Source organism: Phragmites australis, chromosome 6, assembly GCF_958298935.1.
Source record: "Phragmites australis chromosome 6, lpPhrAust1.1, whole genome shotgun sequence".
Classification (NCBI taxonomy): Eukaryota; Viridiplantae; Streptophyta; class Magnoliopsida; order Poales; family Poaceae; genus Phragmites; species Phragmites australis.
The window spans coordinates 45,564,544-45,584,256 of NC_084926.1; the positions used below are offsets into that span (position 1 = coordinate 45,564,544).

General features: G+C 48.9%; 1 protein-coding gene across 1 annotated transcript; it reads right to left on the reverse strand.

The window, feature by feature from the left end:
• Nucleotides 1-7,517: 7,517 nt before the first annotated feature.
• On the reverse strand, nucleotides 7,518-8,514 carry LOC133923283 (uncharacterized). The gene is made up of 2 exons (XM_062368686.1): nucleotides 7,881-8,514; nucleotides 7,518-7,660 (listed from the first exon to the last, which is right to left on the reverse strand). Exons 1-2 carry the CDS (start codon nucleotides 8,512-8,514, stop codon nucleotides 7,518-7,520), a joined length of 777 nt encoding a protein of 258 aa, XP_062224670.1.
• Nucleotides 8,515-19,713: the final 11,199 nt, after the last annotated feature.

Here is a 19,713-nt window from a genome sequence, read left to right on the forward strand (position 1 = left end):
CAGAGAACTACAAGTCAAACAGGGGAGGGGGGGGGGGCGATTGTGTACATCGAGATCACCTCAAAATAACTCCAAATTACATAAGTAAAAAATAGAACCACAAATTACTTAAGTCAGTATGCCGCCTCCTTACAATAGGACTCGCCTTTCAAAGAGACGATTTCGGTCATTATGAACGAGGCGATCCGTCCTCGAATGTTGAAGAGTGCGGACTCCTCGATGTTGCCGTCCGATAAGCTGAATTCTGCTGAATGAAAATAGTAATAGAAAAAGTAGGCAGTTAGTGTGAGCAAAATCATTTTATCATCGGATATTAGTAATGAATGAAAGCAGTTATGAAAAGACTGTGGAATTATCTTACAATTGGGGATTTCATATCCTTTGCTGCCATGATTAGCAGCATGTGACGCGTAATGTAGAAGCTGTAGGTGTTGTCTGGTGGTTGTTGGTGGTACTAGAAAGAAAAAAATCCGTTAGTTCGAAAGAAAAAAGGTAGTAGTAGAGTATTTGCAAATATATTTGCTAGCATTTACCACAAAGACGGTCTTATGTGTCAGTGTGTGGGGCACCTTCGAATCATACTTTGGATCAGAGCGATTACACATGTCGAAAGCTCTACATGCAAAGAGGGATCGATTAGTCAACATTTATAAAAAGTTTGAAAAATTCACTATGTAACCTAAGTCATGGAAAACTTACTCATCAAAAATTTCTTTGACCAAAGTATAGTCATGTTCTCCCCGTCCACCGTCATGTCCTACTACTGTTCTTGATGAATCGTGGTACCAGATCAAGTTCTACTTGAGGGCAATGACCAGTAAGATCCAATGACCACTTGTGTTGTAGGCGGCCATCTAGTAGTTATTTCTCGAAAAATGGCTCATTGCCCTAGCCACATATCCCACAACGGTTCCCTATCTCATTGCATCACCAAGATCGTTATCATTTGGGGGTCAAGGAATCCGAAGGGCTCCTTCTTGCTCGATTCTTGCACCATGTGTCTACAGATAAGAAGTTAGTTAGATTGGAGAATTAGTGGTAATAATTAATGAATGTCTAGTTTAAAGGACTTACAATGTTCAACATAGTAATAACCCCACATCCATGCCATCGAGGTTGAAGAGGTCGTATAAGTCGTTGAAGCCCACGAGAAAGTAGTTGTTCCTATTCAAGAACTGACGATTCTAGTACTGGATGACAACATAACTCTACTTCACTCTATAACCTTGAAGGTAGTAATTATGCAACTCGACACAAAGGTTGTCCCGCCCTCCGAAGTGGATCTACCGTCGGCAAGGGCTTCCCAAGCTGGAATTTTGGGTTTGCCTTAGTCCAAATTGCCCCTATGTCGTGCTTCTCGATGATTGAGTCCTTACCAGAGGGCTTGGACTTCTTCAGCAACTGCTTCTTGGACCCTAGCTTGGACTTCTTCTTCTTCTCTCGACCGCCCTCAGGTTGCCTAGCTGTAGACGATGAAGTGGGCAAAGGCGACGCAATTGGCTCATCTCGAGGTTGAGGTTGGGGTAGGGAACTCGTTGCACTTGAACATCGAGACAAATCGCTCCTAGATGGTTCCGTGTCCACCACGATGTCCTCCTTCTTTCATTGAATCCTTTAAAGACAAGCTTCACCATTTTTCAGATCTCATCATTGGGGGGGCGGACAAATCTGTATCCACGACATTGATATGTACAAAATCCATGAAGACCACAACATAGTCAGAACGTATTGGGACTGTATGTAACATCTGGACATCTGGATGCACCTGGCCCTTTGCAACCTCAATTTGGTAGCCACCAGGTCTTATGACCAACGAGCATGGCGTGGGCCCATCGAGAAGGCATATAGTATGCGTCTAGCAATGGGGCTATCACCCGCTGGTGTACTAGGAACTACAACTCCCTATGACGTAAACCTTTGCAGGAGGTCTTCATAAACGCTCTCCGTGATTGACTGGGTCAATGCTTGCACATCGATTGCACCTGACATCTTCCTCTTCCTAGCCCTAGGAATTGGACATGCCTCGCTCGCGACCTAGGTGCTTAGAGTTTCCCAGCGCAGTGGAGAGCTCATCATGTTCTCTGACCTCGATGAATAAACCTTCGGATGATTGGACTACTATTTCTTTCACCTTTTCAGCGGCTGCCTCGGTTTATGCTGGATTTGAAGGTGATTTCTCCACTATCTAACAGTTTACCCCTCGCTCGCAAATACGATTGCAATCATCTCGAGAATTGCAACCAAGGATTCTCGTGATCTTTATTGGCTAACTTTTCATCCTCCACTTGCTATTTCTCCCTTTTCCCCACGTACCCACATGTGCCTAGGTTGTGGTTATGCTTGTTATTTGCCCAAAGCTGTCTCTTTGTTGAACTCTCCGTTTGGAACATCTCTGAGCTCTTCAACCCCACAAAAAGCTTCTCAATCATCCCTTTTCATATATGGGTATTTGCTGAAGGGCTCCAATCCTTTTTCCATATACTCTTCCACAAGCTTGCTCTTGTGGCTTCTCCAAAGTTTGGCGACCATTTCCATAGCAGCCCTATAACCCTTCACCTTCATGTTCTCTGGGAACTCCAGAAACGTATGGATGTTGTCATTGAACAAGGCGTTCTTTTGAGACACAATGAGGTCATCGAACTTCAGAAGGGTCAATGGCACCCTCTCCTGAGCATTAAGGACTGCGAGCTTCCGCAACCTCTGTAGGGCCTTCTTCTTCATAGGAATGTCATCATCATCGATTTCTGTGATGGTAATCTTGTCCGTCGACCACTTTTCTTATGCCCTTAGCCTTCATGCTGTGCTCCATTGGGACCTGTTTGCACAAACGTCTGATTAGGAGCTTGTCCTTCGTCAGAGGGTCCTGATGAAGACTCATTGGCAGACATCTAATAGATACGAATATACAAATACAATTGTATAAGTATTAGTAACTATATTCACTTTTAGGATTTTCCTATAAAAATATGATATATTTCTTATCTATGGCGAATGATCCTAGCTAATTTCTACATAGGGAAAGATATGCCATAATCCCATTCGAGTATATGTGGTCTGAGTAGGTTTCTATGCTCTTATATGGCTCTAGAGAAAATTTTGTTAGCCCTCTCCCCACTGTTCTCCAAATACACTTCTCAATAACAAGTCAAGAGTGTGTGTATCCGGAGAACAACAGGGAGATGACATCGAAATTCTCTCTAGAACCATACAAGAGCACAAAAACCTACTACGCAGGCTATATCCTCGAACTATCCAAAGTTCATGGACAATTTAGGAGCATCTTCTTGTAAATATGACGAGTTGCCAAGTCATATTTATAATTAAACAGTCCCGAACAAGAGACGTAGGTTACGCAAACTGGATTACTTTTAGGAATATAATTAATATAATTACACCATAAACATATCAAGATTTGCACCTAATAGCACCATAATTTCACCACAATAGCAACATAATTTCACTTTTAGGAATATAATACCACCATAATTGCATCATAAATATATCCAGATTCTACTCAAACCCTAGAATCTAGCAAATAGTAGCAAGAGGAGGAGGAAAGGGGATGCAAACCTTCAAAGGCCAAGGGGTACAATCAACATGTATCAAGATTTGGGAGAATGAGTAAAATCGTTGATTCCAATTCAAACCCTAGAATCCACCATATATGAGCAAGATGAGGAGTAAATGAGGGAGTCAAACCTTCAAAGGCCAAGGGACAATCCCAACTTCAAATCACCAAGATTTTGGTTGGTCTTCAATAGAATCATGAAAAAAATTGGCCCAACAGCCGGCGGACAGACACTGTCTGGTCAAACTGCTCAGCGCAGAAATAAACCTAAAATCATTAATTAGTGATGGGTGATAAGGAAACATGTCACTAATGTCTCAAATGACCGAGACATTAGTGAGGAGTGTCCTCATAACCCGCCACTAATGAGTGGCCCCGGCAGTGAGCCGTCCGAGGCTATATTTAATGGCGTGTGCCCTATCCAACCGTCTAATGACTAGATCATTAGTGACGGGCTTTGAGGTGACCCGTCACTATTATCTTTAGTGATGGTGAGTAAACGACCTGTCACTAATGACCCCTCATTAGTGATGGGTCTTCGTCGGGTCCTTGCTCGGGCCACACATTAGTGATGGTCATCACTGGATCCGTCACTAATAGTGCATTAGTGACGTGTTCTGTTCGGTCGTCACTAATGCTGTGTCACTAAAGGTGGTTTCTTATGTAGTGGTTAGCCACTTGATTTACATCTAACGAGCAAAAAAAAAAAAAATTCAGATCGGACAAGCATGCTGCTCTCGTGATGATGTCAACATACTAGTGGTTGTTTTGGTTCATTTGATTTACCATAATTTTTTCATCGAGTATCTGCTCCGAGTTCTATTTGCACCACTATGTTCTATTTAATGAGAGCTTTACAAAGCGGGGTCCCGATTGTATATGTTTTGGAGACATATATATCTGCTAGCAAGTCATAAAGTTGATAGCAACTTCAATGGATGTTACATAGCAACTTTGTGAAAAATAGGTAGCAACTTATGAAAAAAATAGGGTAGCAACTTTAGTGAAAAAATAGGTAACAACTTCAATGAAAAGTTAGGGTAACAACTCTGGGAAACATTGATAGCATTTTCACTGAATATGGTGGCAAACTATGCAGAGGTTGTGTAAGAAACAAAAAATTACTATGAACTAAAAGCCTAGAAATTATTTCGCAAACTTTATTATGGTTTGTACCACGTCACAAGAGAATGAAGGCAGCCAACCCACGTGCACGCGGTCTGACATGACGTTGCTGTATAAAGATTCAGAAAAAGTCCATTTTGCCTCCCTCAACTATTGCCCGAGTCTGTTTTCCCCCCTCAACCGCAAAACCAGTTACACAGGCTCCTTTAACAATTAAAACCTTTATTTTTCTTCCCTGAGCGGGTTTGGACGGTGGTTTTTTCCGATGTGGATCACACATTGCAGTGGCCCCACATGTCATGTGATAGCTAGCTCTACTATTCATGGGATCCACTTGTCATCCTCTTAACCGAAGTCGGGGGGCTCGCTTTTCGGCCGCACAGAGCAAGAGCACGGCCACAACGGCTCTAGCCACGCTCACCGGTGGCCGGCGTGGCCGATGAGCTGCACGGTGTAAGACCCGCGTTGCCGGGATCTCCTGTGCCTCCTGTATCAGTCCCTGGATTACGTAGCTGATACGCACAGTACAGCAGTTGTAGTATCACAGTCAAACTTCGTACAATACATTAACGTACAGTGTACTTTAAGTTACAAACCACATTGTCTCTTACAAATATGGCCTAGCGGCCTTCATGAAAAGCACAGCGGAAAAAGGACCCAAGCCAGAAGCAGCGAGGGTGCGAACACGACACTTAGACTACTCTTCGTCTCTGGCTTCGCCCCCAGCAAAGTCGGCGTCATCTTCTTCATCTGAATGACAGCAAGAGTGAGTACAAAAGGTACTCAGCAAGCCCTATACTACTTTCAAGGGTTTCATAGATGCATAATGAAGTATTTCAAGGATAAGGCTTTACGGAATAGTTTTAGCGTAAAGCAATCTATGCAGGTATTAGTTGTATCATCAATGATTATCTTTAAAACTGTTTTAATAGTTCAAAACCAGTAACAAGCTTTATCTGGGGGTTTTTGGTCCTGGGAGGGGCTATACCTCACTCCGCAGTCCCTTTTATCACAACTGGTGTACCTCTAGTATCACACAGCTTCTGGCGGAATCGAGCCAGGAACATTAACATACGGACATCTAGTCCACACACTCACTCATCAAGACACACGCACCCTGAGTCTAGTCAACGCGATTGCTGCTTTCGCATGTCCATGACCGTGGACACGGCTATTCGAATAGTTTTACACTCTGCAGAGGTTGTACAACTTTACCCACGCGATATGCTCAGCCTCCCACTGTTGCATGCAGGGGAGCGAATCATACCGAGACCCTCCATAACACCTTTCCTGCCGGGCTTTTCCACGAGACACGCCCAAGTACCAGAGCTGCATGCTTCCGAAGGCCAGCATCCCTTTTTAAGCCTTGGTCGGTACTAGAAACCTCCAAGCATGCGGGACAGGATAGTACTTGCCTGCTCGTTGCTCTCAGCCTCCTGGTATGATGTCCGACCCAGTCCAGTGAAAGGAAAGTCAAGTCCTGCCCATACAGGACGCATGGTTGTACGTAGTGGCTAAGCTAGACGGGCCGCAATGACTCGGTCCTTAAGCGGCCGGGGTGGGCATCTCCCAGCACGAGTATTCCTACAATACCACATGCCCCCAAGAGCATCCCCTCCCACAGAGGACTACTCTACCTGCCCCCGCCAAAACAGTTTTCACTAATTTTTACACACCACCCACCATATCCCACACACCGACAAGGATCTCACATCCATCACGAAATTCATATCCATCAAGGATTCATGGTATATGACTTGTCATTGGATAATGATAATTTATCATCCCCGAGGAGATGCAGTTTTAAAAGCGACGCCTCTGAGGAGACGTATTCAATCCTAAGCATGCTAGATATCAAGACGTCTTCCATCGTTAATATAGATAACAATAGGTAATCCTAGGGTGATATGTATTCTGGGTGAAGTTAGTTATTGCATGGCAAGTGTTGATAGGATTAACTACTACAAACAATTGCAAAAGCGTAATACATAGCACATGCAGTAATATTCCCAGTTTTAGTTGAGCATGTAGATTATCGGAAAACATAGGTTCAATATGATCAAGGAAAATAGGACTTGCCTTCTCCGGAGTTCTCCTCTTGATTTTGGTCAAAGTCAGGATCCTCCTCAGCCCGAATAATCCCAGCACAGATCTCGCAAAACAAATGTCCTTGTTCTTGCTCTTGCTCCTCTGTAATTCACAACTACTATCAATACGGCTAAACTAAAGAAAAATCGATCAACACCCATTGAAAATCCAAACAAGTCTTAACGAACACCACGAGGTGACCAATGAGTAGATCTTAATTTTTGATGAATTTCGGCGAAAGAATCGCCGAAATCGGAGCCAGAACAGAGAAGTTACGGCTCTCAGAAGATTTAAATCTAGAAAATTTAGAAAGACAATATTCATGGGTGCGGCCCATATGAACAGTGACCAGGTGGGGCCCACTTGGGCTCCACCTGGGCCTGGATGGGTCGGGCCTGGATCTACAGTAATGGGCTTGCACAGTGCGGCCTACAGAGTATTTGGACTGGCTGCTAAATGGGCTACTGGAGCTGGGCCGGCCTGCTGAGGCCTGGCCCGCTGGCGGTTGGCTGCTTGGGCCGAGCTAGCGGTGCACGGGCCGAGACAGCCGTTGGGCCGAGCCGAGGCCGGTCTGGCCAAGCCAGGCCACGGCCCGTTGGCCAGTTTGGCATGCGCGCGGGCGTGCGCGCGTGCCTACGCGAGCGGACGGTGGAGAGGGAGAAGTTTGGCCGGCGGCGAGCAATCTTGCGGCGGTGCGCACCAGAGAGCTCGCCGGAAAAGTGTTCCGGCCAAAGCTTCACAACGACGAAGGCACGCCGGCCAACTTTGAGAACTGGCGGACTTGGCAGGGGGCACCTTGACGGCAGCCGGTGGCGGAAACGATGCCAGTTCGTCGCCGGAGGGGGAACAAGACGCGGAGAGAAACGGGCGGCACCTCCCCTGTACGGGAAAAGGGCCAACCTGCAAGAAAAAGAGGCATGGGGCCTCTTTAACACACGGCACGATGGCCGGTGACCACACTACTCATACGCACGCGCCGGCGGCGGCCAGACGCGGTGGCGGAACCACAAACGCGTCGGCGTGCGGCTATCAGCCAAATTGGCACATGGGGTGGCCTACTTAGCTAGCCTAGGGATTCTAGGGAGGCTAGGGGGCTCACCAGTGAGGTCGGACGGCGGCAAGCGGCGGCTGCGGTCGGCGGTGGGGACGACGAATGACGGCGGCTCGGGCTTCGCGCGAAGGCAGCTCCCGTCGAGCTTTCCGGGCCAACAGATGGTGGCACGCGGGCAGCGTCGGCTTAAGGTCCTCCTCGGCAGCTCGTCGGCGATGGCGTATGGTCGACGGCGAGCAGTGGCGAGGCGAGAAACGGGGCGGCGGTGGCGGATGTGGTGAAAGGGATAAGGAGGGAGCGCTGGCCTGCTATTTATAGCTGGGGGGGGAGGCGGCACTAAGGTGAGGGCGAGGGACATGTGAGCGGGCGCGGGTGTGCACCGCGGGTCGACGGCGAGCTGTGGAGTGCAGCGAGGCACGCGACGCGGTGGCGGTGGCCTGTGGTCGGCCGACGCGCGGCAGGCTACCGCCAGCACGCGTACTGCGGCGCCAGCGCAGTGGCCGGGGCAGGGGCAGAGAGAAGGGAGAGGCATGGGCTCGGGGCGGAGCTGTCCCGCGAAGAGCGGCGGCCAGCGACGTGGCCTGCAGCGTTGGCGGGGAGAGAAGGGAGAGAGGAGAGGGAAGAGGGGCGTGCGGCGATGGTCGACGCGAGGCAGCGGGGTCGGCATCAGAGAAGGCGGCATGGCCAGAGGCGCCTTCGGCTGGGCGCGCGCGAAGCTGGGCCGTGAGACGGCCCAGGTGCGCGGGAGGGGAGGAGGGCGGTCGGGTGGGCCGCGGGCGCCGGCGTGGGCCGCACCCAAAAGAAAGAGGGAAAGAGGCCGGTTTAGGCTGTGGAAAGAAAGAAAAGAGAACCGGCCCACTGAGAATTTGGAGGAGAAAAAGAAAGAGAGAAAAAGAGAAAGAGAATCAAACATATCTTTGGAATAATTCAATTTGGAAATTTTTATTTGGAACTTGACTTTGGATTAAGATCAACTTCAATTATTTATTGGGAGTTGATTTAATCTGGATCTCTGAGCTTGGAGATAATTTGATTTAAGCTGATCAGAGTCTAAGAGTAGGTTTGAATTGAGAGACATTCAATTCAAACCTCCACACAAAGAATCATAAAATCCAATAATGCATGACAGTCAACCTAATGCAGTGATCATGCTAGAATTTGCACTGGTAAACTTTGGAACAACTAGTCAACTCAATACCTCCAACATGTATGAAGGTGTATGCACTGGCATACATACACATCCCTGTACATGTACTAGCTTACTTAATTATCCTTAAAAAGTTTTAATTTGGAGCTAATTCTGTAATTATACAACATGCTAAACACAGGGTGTTACAGATCTACCCCACTTAAATGGAATCTCGACCCCGAGATTCTGAAAGTCCCTTAAATAGATCCGGGAACTCCTTCTTCAGTTCATCTTCACGTTCCCAAGTTGCCTCAGCTTCTGTATGATTACTCCATTGTACTCTACAGAACCTGACAGCTGTCCTCCTGGTTTGACGGGTTGTCATATCCAAGATTCGGATGGGTTTTTCCTTATATTGGAGATCTTGCTGGAGATCCTCAACTTCCAAGGGAATCTGTTCTTCTGGTACTCTCAAGCATTTCCTTAACTGTGAAATATGAAATATGTCATGTATATCTGACATTTCTGCAGGAAGTGCCAACTTGTAAGCCACTGTACCAACCCTACTCAGTATCTTATAGGGTCCCACATATCGCGGTGCTAGTTTACCATGAACTTGGAACCTCCGAGTACCTCTTATCGGGGACAGCTTGAGGTAGACGTAGTCTCCTACTTCGAAGGTCAGGTCCCTCCTTCGGTTATCTGCATAACCTTTCTGTCTGTTTTGAGCCGTCTTAAGATTCTCCCTGACCTTGGCAACTTGTTCTTCAGCATCCTTAATTAATGCAGGTCCGAAGAGTGAACGCTCTCCTACTTCTGACCACAGAAGGGGTGTTCGGCACTTCCTCCCATATAATGCCTCAAAGGGTGACATCTTCAAACTGGCTTGATAACTGTTATTGTAGGAGAACTCTGCATATGACAGGCTTTTCTCCCAGTCCTTGCCATAGGTGATTACACAAGCTCTCAGAAGATCTTCCAAGATTTGGTTTACTCTTTCTGTCTGACCGTCAGTCTGTGGGTGGTAGGCAGAACTAAAGTCCAATTTAGTTCCCAAGGCAGAATGCAGACTCTTCCAGAATCTTGATGTAAATTGGGGACCCCTATCAGAAACGATCCTGCTTGGTATCCCATGTAGCCTCAGGATATTATCAATATACAAATATGCCAACTTGTCTCCACTATAGGTTGTCTTGACGGGTATAAAGTGGGCCACTTTAGTCAGACGATCCACAATAACCCATATAGAATCATTACCCTTCTGAGTTCGGGGTAACCCGACTATGAAATCCATGCCGATTTCATCCCATTTCCATGTCAGAACCTGTAGTGGTTGCAGTAATCCTGCTGGCCTTTGGTGTTCTGCCTTGACCCTTTGACAGGTGTCACACCGAGCAACGAACCCTGCTATATCAAACTTCATCCATGTCCACCAATACTTGACTCTCAAATCTGCGAACATTTTGGTGCATCCGGGATGAATGGAATAGGGAGAGTTGTGGGCTTCATCCATAATCAACTCCCTAAGATCATCTTTATCTGGCACACATATCCTATCTTTGTACCAAACAGTACCTTGTCGATCTATTCTGAAACCAGGTGCTTTATTCAACCCAAGATTCTTCTTGACCTTCAGAATTTCACTATCTCCTATTTGAGCTTCACGAATCTTTTCCTCTAATGTTGGACGCACCACTAGAGTGTGGGCTTGCCCTTGTACTATATGTAGATCTAAATGCTGAATTTCCGCAAAAAGCTCTGGCCTTATCTCCTGCATTTGTAGGCCATGACTATAGACTTTCCTACTTAAGGCATCAGCCACAACATTAGCCTTGCCTGGATGATATTGGATACTTAGATCGTAATCCTTTATCAACTCCAACCACCTCCGTTGCCTCAGATTTAACTCTGACTGAGTGAAAATGTACTTTAGGCTCTTGTGATCAGTATAGATCTCGCACTTATTCCCGAGAAGGTAATGTCTCCATATCTTAAGTGCATGTACTACTGCTGCCAATTCCAAGTCATGGGTTGGGTAATTTTCTTCATGCGTCTTTAGCTGTCTAGAGGCATAAGCCACAACCTTGCCGTCTTGCATCAGCACACAACCCAGTCCTTGGCGTGAGGCATCACAATAGACCACAAAATCCCTCTGGATATCCAGTAACTTCAATACTGGGGCTGTAGTCAGCCTCATCTTGAGCTCTTGGAAACTTTCTTCACAGGCTTCATCCCATTCAAATGTGGCATCTTTTTGGAGAAGCTTCGTCATTGGTTTGGCTATCTTCGAGAATCCCTCAATGAACTTGCGGTAATAACCGGCCATTCCTAAGAAGCTTCTAATTTCCGAGACATTGATTGGTTGAATCCAGTCAACTACTATCTCAACCTTGGAAGGATCCACTGAGACTACTTGAGCCGTCAAAACATGTCCGAGAAATGCCACTTCTTGAAGCCAGAACTTACATTTACTGGATTTGGCATAAAGTTGGTGTGCTCTTAGTCTTTCCATAACCACTCTCAGATGTTGTTTGTGCTCCTCTGCACTCCTTGAATAGACCAGAATATCATCAATGAATACTATTACGAAGTTATCCAATTCATCCATGAATACTTTATTCATCAGATTCATGAAATATGCCGGGGCATTGGTTAGTCCAAACGACATAACTGTAAACTCATATAATCCATACCTCGTCACAAAGGCGGTTTTCTGGATATCACTTTTCCTAATCTTCATTTGATAGTACCCAGATCTCAAATCTATGTTCGAGAAATATATAGCTCCTCGGAGCTGATCAAATATATCATCAATTCTTGGCAGTGGATATTTATTCTTGATGGTTACTTCATTCAGGGAGCGATAATCCACACACATCCTTTGACTCCCATCCTTCTTTTCTACGAAAAGAACTGGCGAACCCCAAGGTGAAGAACTTGGTCTAATGAAGCCAATTGCTAGCAACTCTCTAATCTGTTCCTTCAACAACTCCAGTTCATTAACTGGCATCCTATAAGGTCTCTTGGCAATTGGGGTTGTCCCTGGTAAGAGATCAATCACAAACTCCACCTCTCGATCCGGTGGCATACCAGGTAATTCATCAGGAAACACATCTAGATACTCGCATATTACTGGCACATCTTCAATTAACTGCTCGGCCATACTGTATGCCATTGGGTCAGTCCGGGGATTCTTGGGCTCAAACTCTACTTTGACCCCTTTATGATTGACCAGTGTAACCTTTCTGCTTGCACATGCTATATTGCCCTGGTGCTTGGTCAACCAATTCATTCCCATAATGACATCTATTCCACTTGAATCTAGAACTACCAGGTTTGCTAGAAACTCTACCCCACTTAACTGGAGTTTAACCCGGGGGCATCCGAAACGACACAGGATATTTCCCGCAGGGGATTGAACCATCTTAGGGTTCTTAAGAACCACAGTAGGCAACTTATGCAGTGTAACAAACTTTGAAGAGACAAACGAATGCGAAGCCCCAGAATCAAACAAAACCGTTGCAAGGGTTGAGTTAATGGGAAACTCACTGAGTACAACTTCCGGTGCTTCCTGAGCTTCTCGAGCGTCAATATGATTGATGCGGCCTTGTCCAATATTCCTGGATTGACCCGCTGATCGATTTCCTCCTCGTCCTGCTCCTGCTGCTGGGGCTGAACGGGCTGGTGCATTGTTCGGGTTAGCTTGGGGGCAGTCCTTCATAAAGTGCCCTGGCTGGTGGCAGATGAAACAAGTCCTCTGCGTAGCCGCTGGCGTCTGAGCACTGCTCTGTTGAGACCTTCCTGTATTGGAGCTGCGAGAACCTGATGCTGCTGTACGGGATATGGATCCCGAAGCTGGATACTGCATGGTCGGCTGTTGTTGATACTGGACTCTCTGCCTCTGGCCAAATTTGGTTCCTTGGAACTTATTGCCCTGTTGTTTTCGATCAGCAAACTTTCTCTTCTTTTCTGCCTCGAGAGGTGCGCAAGCCTCCTCTAATAGGAGAGCTTTGTTCATTAATGCATTAAAGTCAGTATAGAACACTGGCAAAAGCTGCACATACAAGCTGTGCCGCAACCCCTTTTTGAACCGATCTTGTTTCTTCTTATCAATCGATATCTCCTCCGGCGCATATCGGGAAAGGCGGATGAACTTCCGAATATACTGATTGACAGTCATTGGCCCTTGTTTCAGCTCCCGGAACTCGTCAGCCTTCATCTCCATAATCCCCGTTGGCACATGATACCTCCTGAACTCCTCACAGAATTCCTCCCAGGTGATGGCCTCGGCATCTGCCGATGCCTCGCAGTAATTTTCCCACCATTTTGCTGCTGACCCAGTGAGTTGGTGAGCGGCAAGCTTCACTCTGTCCTGGCCTTCACAATTGATAACCTGCAGCTTCCTAGTGATTGCCCTGAGCCAATCATCAGCCTCAAGGGGATCATCAGTACTGTCGAAGCTTGGAGGTCTAACTCTCATGAATTCTCCTATCTTACTCTGAGGTCCATAACCTCTGTTATTGAATCCCGCTTGCGCGATTGCCTCCATCAGACGGGTCTGATTTGCCATTACTGCCACCAGATCATTCTCCGGTGGTGGGGGCAGCTGGGTTCTCTGACTGCTGTGGTGGCTCTGGAGAACTTCATGACTGGGCTGTGGACCAGCACTCCTATCTCTCCTTCTGTACTGTTCTCCTGAATTCATCCCTCGAGATCCATCAGTACTACCCGAGCGAGATCCTCTCCTATGGACTTCACCAACAGGTACTATCTGGCGCTCCGCATGATGACGGGTAGATCCCTCAGACGAGTCCATCTGTTTCTGCGATAAGAGAGGGAGTAAAAGCTGAGATACAGCTATAAGGTAGGGGCAAGTAAGGTATAAGCAAGGACATCCTTGCTAATCACACAATCAAAGATACAACAAGAAGCAACACCATATATCATATACAAGCAACATGTTCTAAGCAAACCTAGGACTATCTCAACTAGGTCACTAGTACAAAAGCTCTCGACCTACATCGGCAAAAGCGTGCTTCGCAGAGCATCTGACTACATGGTTATCTACAACAAAAGCTATATCAGGGCCTATTCCTACTGCTAACTACACATTATGCGACGTCCTCAAGTGTCGCTTGGGGACCTGTCAGCGGTACTGCCGACGGCTGACTCAGTAGGTGAGTAAGTCCTGGCTGGTGTTGAGGTGGTGGCGAGGCCGGTGCCCCCGTCTATGTCGAAGTCATTGTCGTCGTCAACGAGCTCACGCTCGCTGGGGTCCTCTTCCTCGGAGCCATCGACTGGTAATTCTATGTCACCGTCCTGGATCGGTTCCGCAGGCGCTAAACCTCCAGTGGCTGCTGGGACTGGGAAGGGTCCGACCCGGCCATCTGCTATGGCCTCTGCTATGCGAGCCGGTAAGAGGGGAACACCTGCGATGAAAACGTCCTGAGTTCGACTCACCGGTAGATGGTAGGTACTCTTCCTCGCGGTAGTCCTGGTCCGGGAGCCACTCATGGCGTGCCCTCTGTTGAGGTCCCGTGTGTGAGCCCTCACTGCTCTCTGCCAACCCTCGCGGTACCTCACCACGGTGTCCTCTGCGGCGGCTGCCTGGACTCTAGCCTCGTCTAGCAAGATACGGAGAGCTCGCTCCCGTATCTCCGACTCCACTGCCCTCTGACGGGCACTCTCAAACAGCCGGTAGTAGTCGTCGTACAGGTGCTCCTGAGCGTGGACGTACTGGGCTGTAACTACTGCAGTGGTGTCGTCCTCAACGTCTCCACGTCCGGAGTCCGCCATCGCTGACATACGCGCGCACCAGGCAGCGTACTGGCCAGCACTCGCTGGAAGGTGCCTCATAGGTCCGCGAGTCACCTCCCGCACGTGAATCCCACAAAGGTGCTGAAGGGCCTGACTGGCCGCCAACTGGTAGGTGTCAGTGAACCGGACGCCTACGGTGTGGACGCGCCACGGCTGCAAACTGACGTCTCTCGAGCAGTCGAACATCTGTAGGTACACCTCACACATCTGGGAGCCACACTCCTCGTACTCGCGCCCAGTGTACTCGGGCGTTTGGTGTACCCCAAGCGCATGCAGGCTTCCCACAACATCTTGGGGAAGTACGGCACCCGCTCACAACGGACTGTCGTCCAGTCCTCGTCCTCCATCTGCCAGGAAAAGGGCAGATCAGAACCAGAATAACAACTCCAATTAAACAACCAGAAAGTATCAGAGAAGGAAGTTTTATAACATAGTTTTTGACAAGCACACCGACACGGCAAGACTATCCTAAGGTCACATCCTACAGCCAAGCGTGGCTCTGATACCACTCCTGTAAGACCCGCGTTGCCGGGATCTCCTGTGCCTCCTGTATCAGTCCCTGGATTACGTAGATGATACGCACAGTACAACAGTTGTAGTATCACAGTCAAACTTTGTACAATACATTAACGTACAGTGTACTTTAAGTTACAAACCACATTGCCTCTTACAAATATGGCCTAGCGGCCTTCATGAAAAGCACAGCGGAAAAAGGACCCAAGCCACAAGCAGCGAGGGTGCGAACACGACACTTAGACTACTCTTTGTCTCCGGCTTCGCCCCCAGCAAAGTCGGCGTTATCTTCTTCATCTGAATGACAGCAAGAGTGAGTACAAAAGGTACTCAGCAAGCCCTATACTACTTTCAAGGGTTTCATAGATGCATAATGAAGTATTTCAAGGATAAGGCTTTACGGAATAGTTTTAGCGTAAAGCAATCTATGCAGGTATTAGTTGTATCATCAATGATTATCTTTAAAACTGTTTTAATAGTTCAAAACCAGTAACAAGCTTTATCTGGGGGTTTTCGGTCCTGGGAGGGGCTATACCTCACTCCGCAGTCCCTTTTATCACAACTGGTGTACCTCTAGTATCACACAGCTTCTGGCGGAATCGAGCCAGGAACATTAACATACGGACATCTAGTCCACACACTCACTCATCAAGACACACGCACCCTGAGTCTAGTCAACGCGATTGCTGCTTTCGCATGTCCATGACCGTGGACACGGCTATTCGAATAGTTTTACACTCTGCAGAGGTTGTACAACTTTACCCACGCGATATGCTCAGCCTCCCACTGTTGCATGCAGGGGAGCGAATCATACCGAGACCCTCCATAACACCTTTCCTGCCGGGCTTTTCCACGAGACACGCCCAAGTACCAGAGCTGCATGCTTCCGAAGGCCAGCATCCCTTTTTAAGCCTTGGCCGGTACTAGAAACCTCCAAGCATGCGGGACAGGATAGTACTTGCCTGCTCGTTGCTCTCAGCCTCCTGGTATGATGTCCGACCCAGTCCAGTGAAAGGAAAGTCAAGTCCTGCCCATACAGGACGCATGGTTGTACGTAGTGGCTAAGCTAGACGGGCCGCAATGACTCGGTCCTTAAGCGGCCGGGGTGGGCATCTCCCAGCACGAGTATTCCTACAATACCACATGCCCCCAAGAGCATCCCCTCCCACAGAGGACTACTCTACCTGCCCCCGCCAAAACAGTTTTCACTAATTTTTACACACCACCCACCATATCCCACACACCGACAAGGATCTCACATCCATCACGAAATTCATATCCATCAAGGATTCATGGTATATGACTTGTCATTGGATAATGATAATTTATCATCCCCGAGGAGATGCAGTTTTAAAAGCGACGCCTCTGAGGAGACGTATTCAATCCTAAGCATGCTAGATATCAAGACGTCTTCCATCGTTAATATAGATAACAATAGGTAATCCTAGGGTGATATGTATTCTGGGTGAAGTTAGTTATTGCATGGCAAGTGTTGATAGGATTAACTACTACAAACAATTGCAAAAGCGTAATACATAGCACATGCAGTAATATTCCCAGTTTTAGTTGAGCATGTAGATTATCGGAAAACATAGGTTCAATATGATCAAGAAAACTAGGACTTGCCTTCTCCGGAGTTCTCCTCTTGATTTTGGTCAAAGTCAGGATCCTCCTCAGCCCGAATAATCCCAGCACAGATCTCGCAAAACAAATGTCCTTGTTCTTGCTCTTGCTCCTCTGTAATTCACAACTACTATCAATACGGCTAAACTAAAGAAAAATCGATCAACACCCATTGAAAATCCAAACAAGTCTTAACGAACACCACGAGGTGACCAATGAGTAGATCTTAATTTTTGATGAATTTCGGCGAAAGAATCGCCGAAATCGGAGCCAGAACAGAGAAGTTACGGCTCTCAGAAGATTTAAATCTAGAAAATTTAGAAAGACACTATTCATGGGTGCGGCCCATATGAACAGTGACCAGGTGGGGCCCACTTGGGCTCCACCTGGGCCTGGATGGGTCGGGCCTTGGATCTACAGTAATGGGCTTGCACAGTGCGGCCTACAGAGTATTTGGGTTGGCTGCTAAATGGGCTACTGGAGCTGGGCCGGCCTGCTGAGGCCTGGCCCGCTGGCGGTTGGCTGCTTGGGCCGAGCTAGCGGTGCACGGGCCGAGACGGCCGTTGGGCCGAGCCGAGGCCGGTCTGGCCAAGCCAGGCCACGGCCCGTTGGCCAGTTTGGCGTGCGCGCGGGCGTGCGCGCGTGCCTACGCGAGCGGACGGTGGAGAGGGAGAAGTTTGGCCGGCGGCGAGCAATCTTGCGGCGGTGCGCACCAGAGAGCTCGCCGGAAAAGTGTTCCGGCCAAAGCTTCACAACGACGAAGGCACGCCGGCCAACTTTGAGAACTGGCGGACTCGGCAGGGGGCACCTTGACGGCAGCCGGTGGCGGATACGATGCCAGTTCGTCGCCGGAGGGGGAACAAGACGCGGAGAGAAACGGGCGGCACCTCCCCTGTACGGGAAAAGGGCCAACCTGCAAGAAAAAGAGGCATGGGGCCTCTTTAACACACGGCACGATGGCTGGTGACCACACTACTCATACGCACGCGCCGGCGGCGACCAGACGCGGTGGCGGAACCACAAACGCGTCGGCGTGCGGCTATCAGCCAAATTGGCACATGGGGTGGCCTACTTAGCTAGCCTAGGGATTCTAGGGAGGCTAGGGGGCTCACCAGTGAGGTCGGACGGCGGCAAGCGGCGGCTGCGGTCGGCGGTGGGGACGACGAATGACGGCGGCTCGGGCTTCGCGCGAAGGCAGCTCCCGTCGAGCTTTCCGGGCCAACGGATGGTGGCACGCGGGCAGCGTCGGCTTAAGGTCCTCCTCGGCAGCTCGTCGGCGATGGCGTATGGTCGACGGCGAGCAGTGGCGAGGCGAGAAACGGGGCGGCGGTGGCGGATGTGGTGAAAGGGATAAGGAGGGAGCGCTGGCCTGCTATTTATAGCTGGGAGGGGAGGCGGCACTAAGGCGAGGGCGAGGGACATGTGAGCGGGCGCGGGTGTGCACCGCGGGTCGACGGCGAGCAGTGGAGTGCAGCGAGGCACGCGACGCGGTGGCGGTGGCCTGTGGTCGGCCGACGCGCGGCAGGCTACCGCCAGCACGCGTACTGCGGCGCCAACGCAGTTGCCGGGGCAGGGGCAGAGAGAAGGGAGAGGCATGGGCTCGGGGCGGAGCTGTCCCGCGAAGAGCGGCGGCCAGCGACGTGGCCTGCAGCGTTGGCGGGGAGAGAAGGGAGAGAGGAGAGGGAAGAGGGGCGTGCGGCGATGGTCGACGCGAGGCAGCGGGGTCGGCATCAGAGAAGGCGGCATGGCCAGAGGCGCCTTCGGCTGGGCGCGCGCGAAGCTGGGCCATGAGACGGCCCAGGTGCGCGGGAGGGGAGGAGGGCGGTCGGGTGGGCCGCGGGCGCCGGCGTGGGCCGCACCCAAAAGAAAGAGGGAAAGAGGCCGGTTTAGGCTGTGGAAAGAAAGAAAAGAGAACCGACCCACTGAGAATTTGGAGGAGAAAAAGAAAGAGAGAAAAAGAGAAAGAGAATCAAACATATCTTTGGAATAATTCAATTTGGAAATTTGAATTTGGAACTTGACTTTGGATTAAGATCAACTTCAATTATTTGTTGGGAGTTGATTTAATCTGGATCTCTGAGCTTGGAGATAATTTGATTTAAGCTGATTAGAGTCTAAGAGTAGGTTTGAATTGAGAGACATTCAATTCAAACCTCCACACAAAGAATCATAAAATCCAATAATGCATGACAGTCAACCTAATGCAGTGATCATGCTAGAATTTGCACTGGTAAACTTTGGAACAACTAGTCAACTCAATACCTCCAACATGTATGAAGGTGTATGCACTGGCATACATACACATCCCTGTACATGTACTAGCTTACTTAATTATCCTTAAAAAGTTTTAATTTGGAGCTAATTCTGTAATTATACAACATGCTAAACACAGGGTGTTACACACGGGGAGCTGCAGCATACGAAGGCGAACTCGAATGGGGGCTCTGTTGCAGATGGGTGTGGCTGGAGTCGGTCGGCGGCGAAGAATGGCAGCAGTGGCGCTTGGTCCTTCAGAGAGCACTGTGCCGATGGCGAACTAGGCCATGGCTTGGTTAGCTAAGGATAGCAGTAGCTTCACTACGCTCTAGCGAACCCGCTCGTGGGGCTCCCGCCCGATGGGCACGACCGGCGACGGGGAAGCCGCTCGGCGTTGCAAGGGTGCTTGGCAGAGGGCTGGCCAGCATTGATCTTGAGCCAAATTGGTGCTGGAATCAACATCCACGGGTCGAGGGGGATGTCATCGCAGTGCCAACTAGCCTAGAGAGGCACTGGTTCATGTCGATGGTTTGGCGCTCCTCA

What these genes read in the sequence shown, in the direction of transcription:
- LOC133923283 (XM_062368686.1), bottom strand. Translation starts at nt 8,514, where the DNA reads ATGCCGCCTTCTCTGATGCCGACCCCGCTGCCTCGCGTCGACCATCGC. An exon ending in GCCGCCGTCCGACCTCACTG is followed by an intron (nt 7,661 to 7,880) that starts GTGAGCCCCCTA and finishes TTTCCCGTACAG; the next exon opens with GGGAGGTGCCGCCCGTTTCT.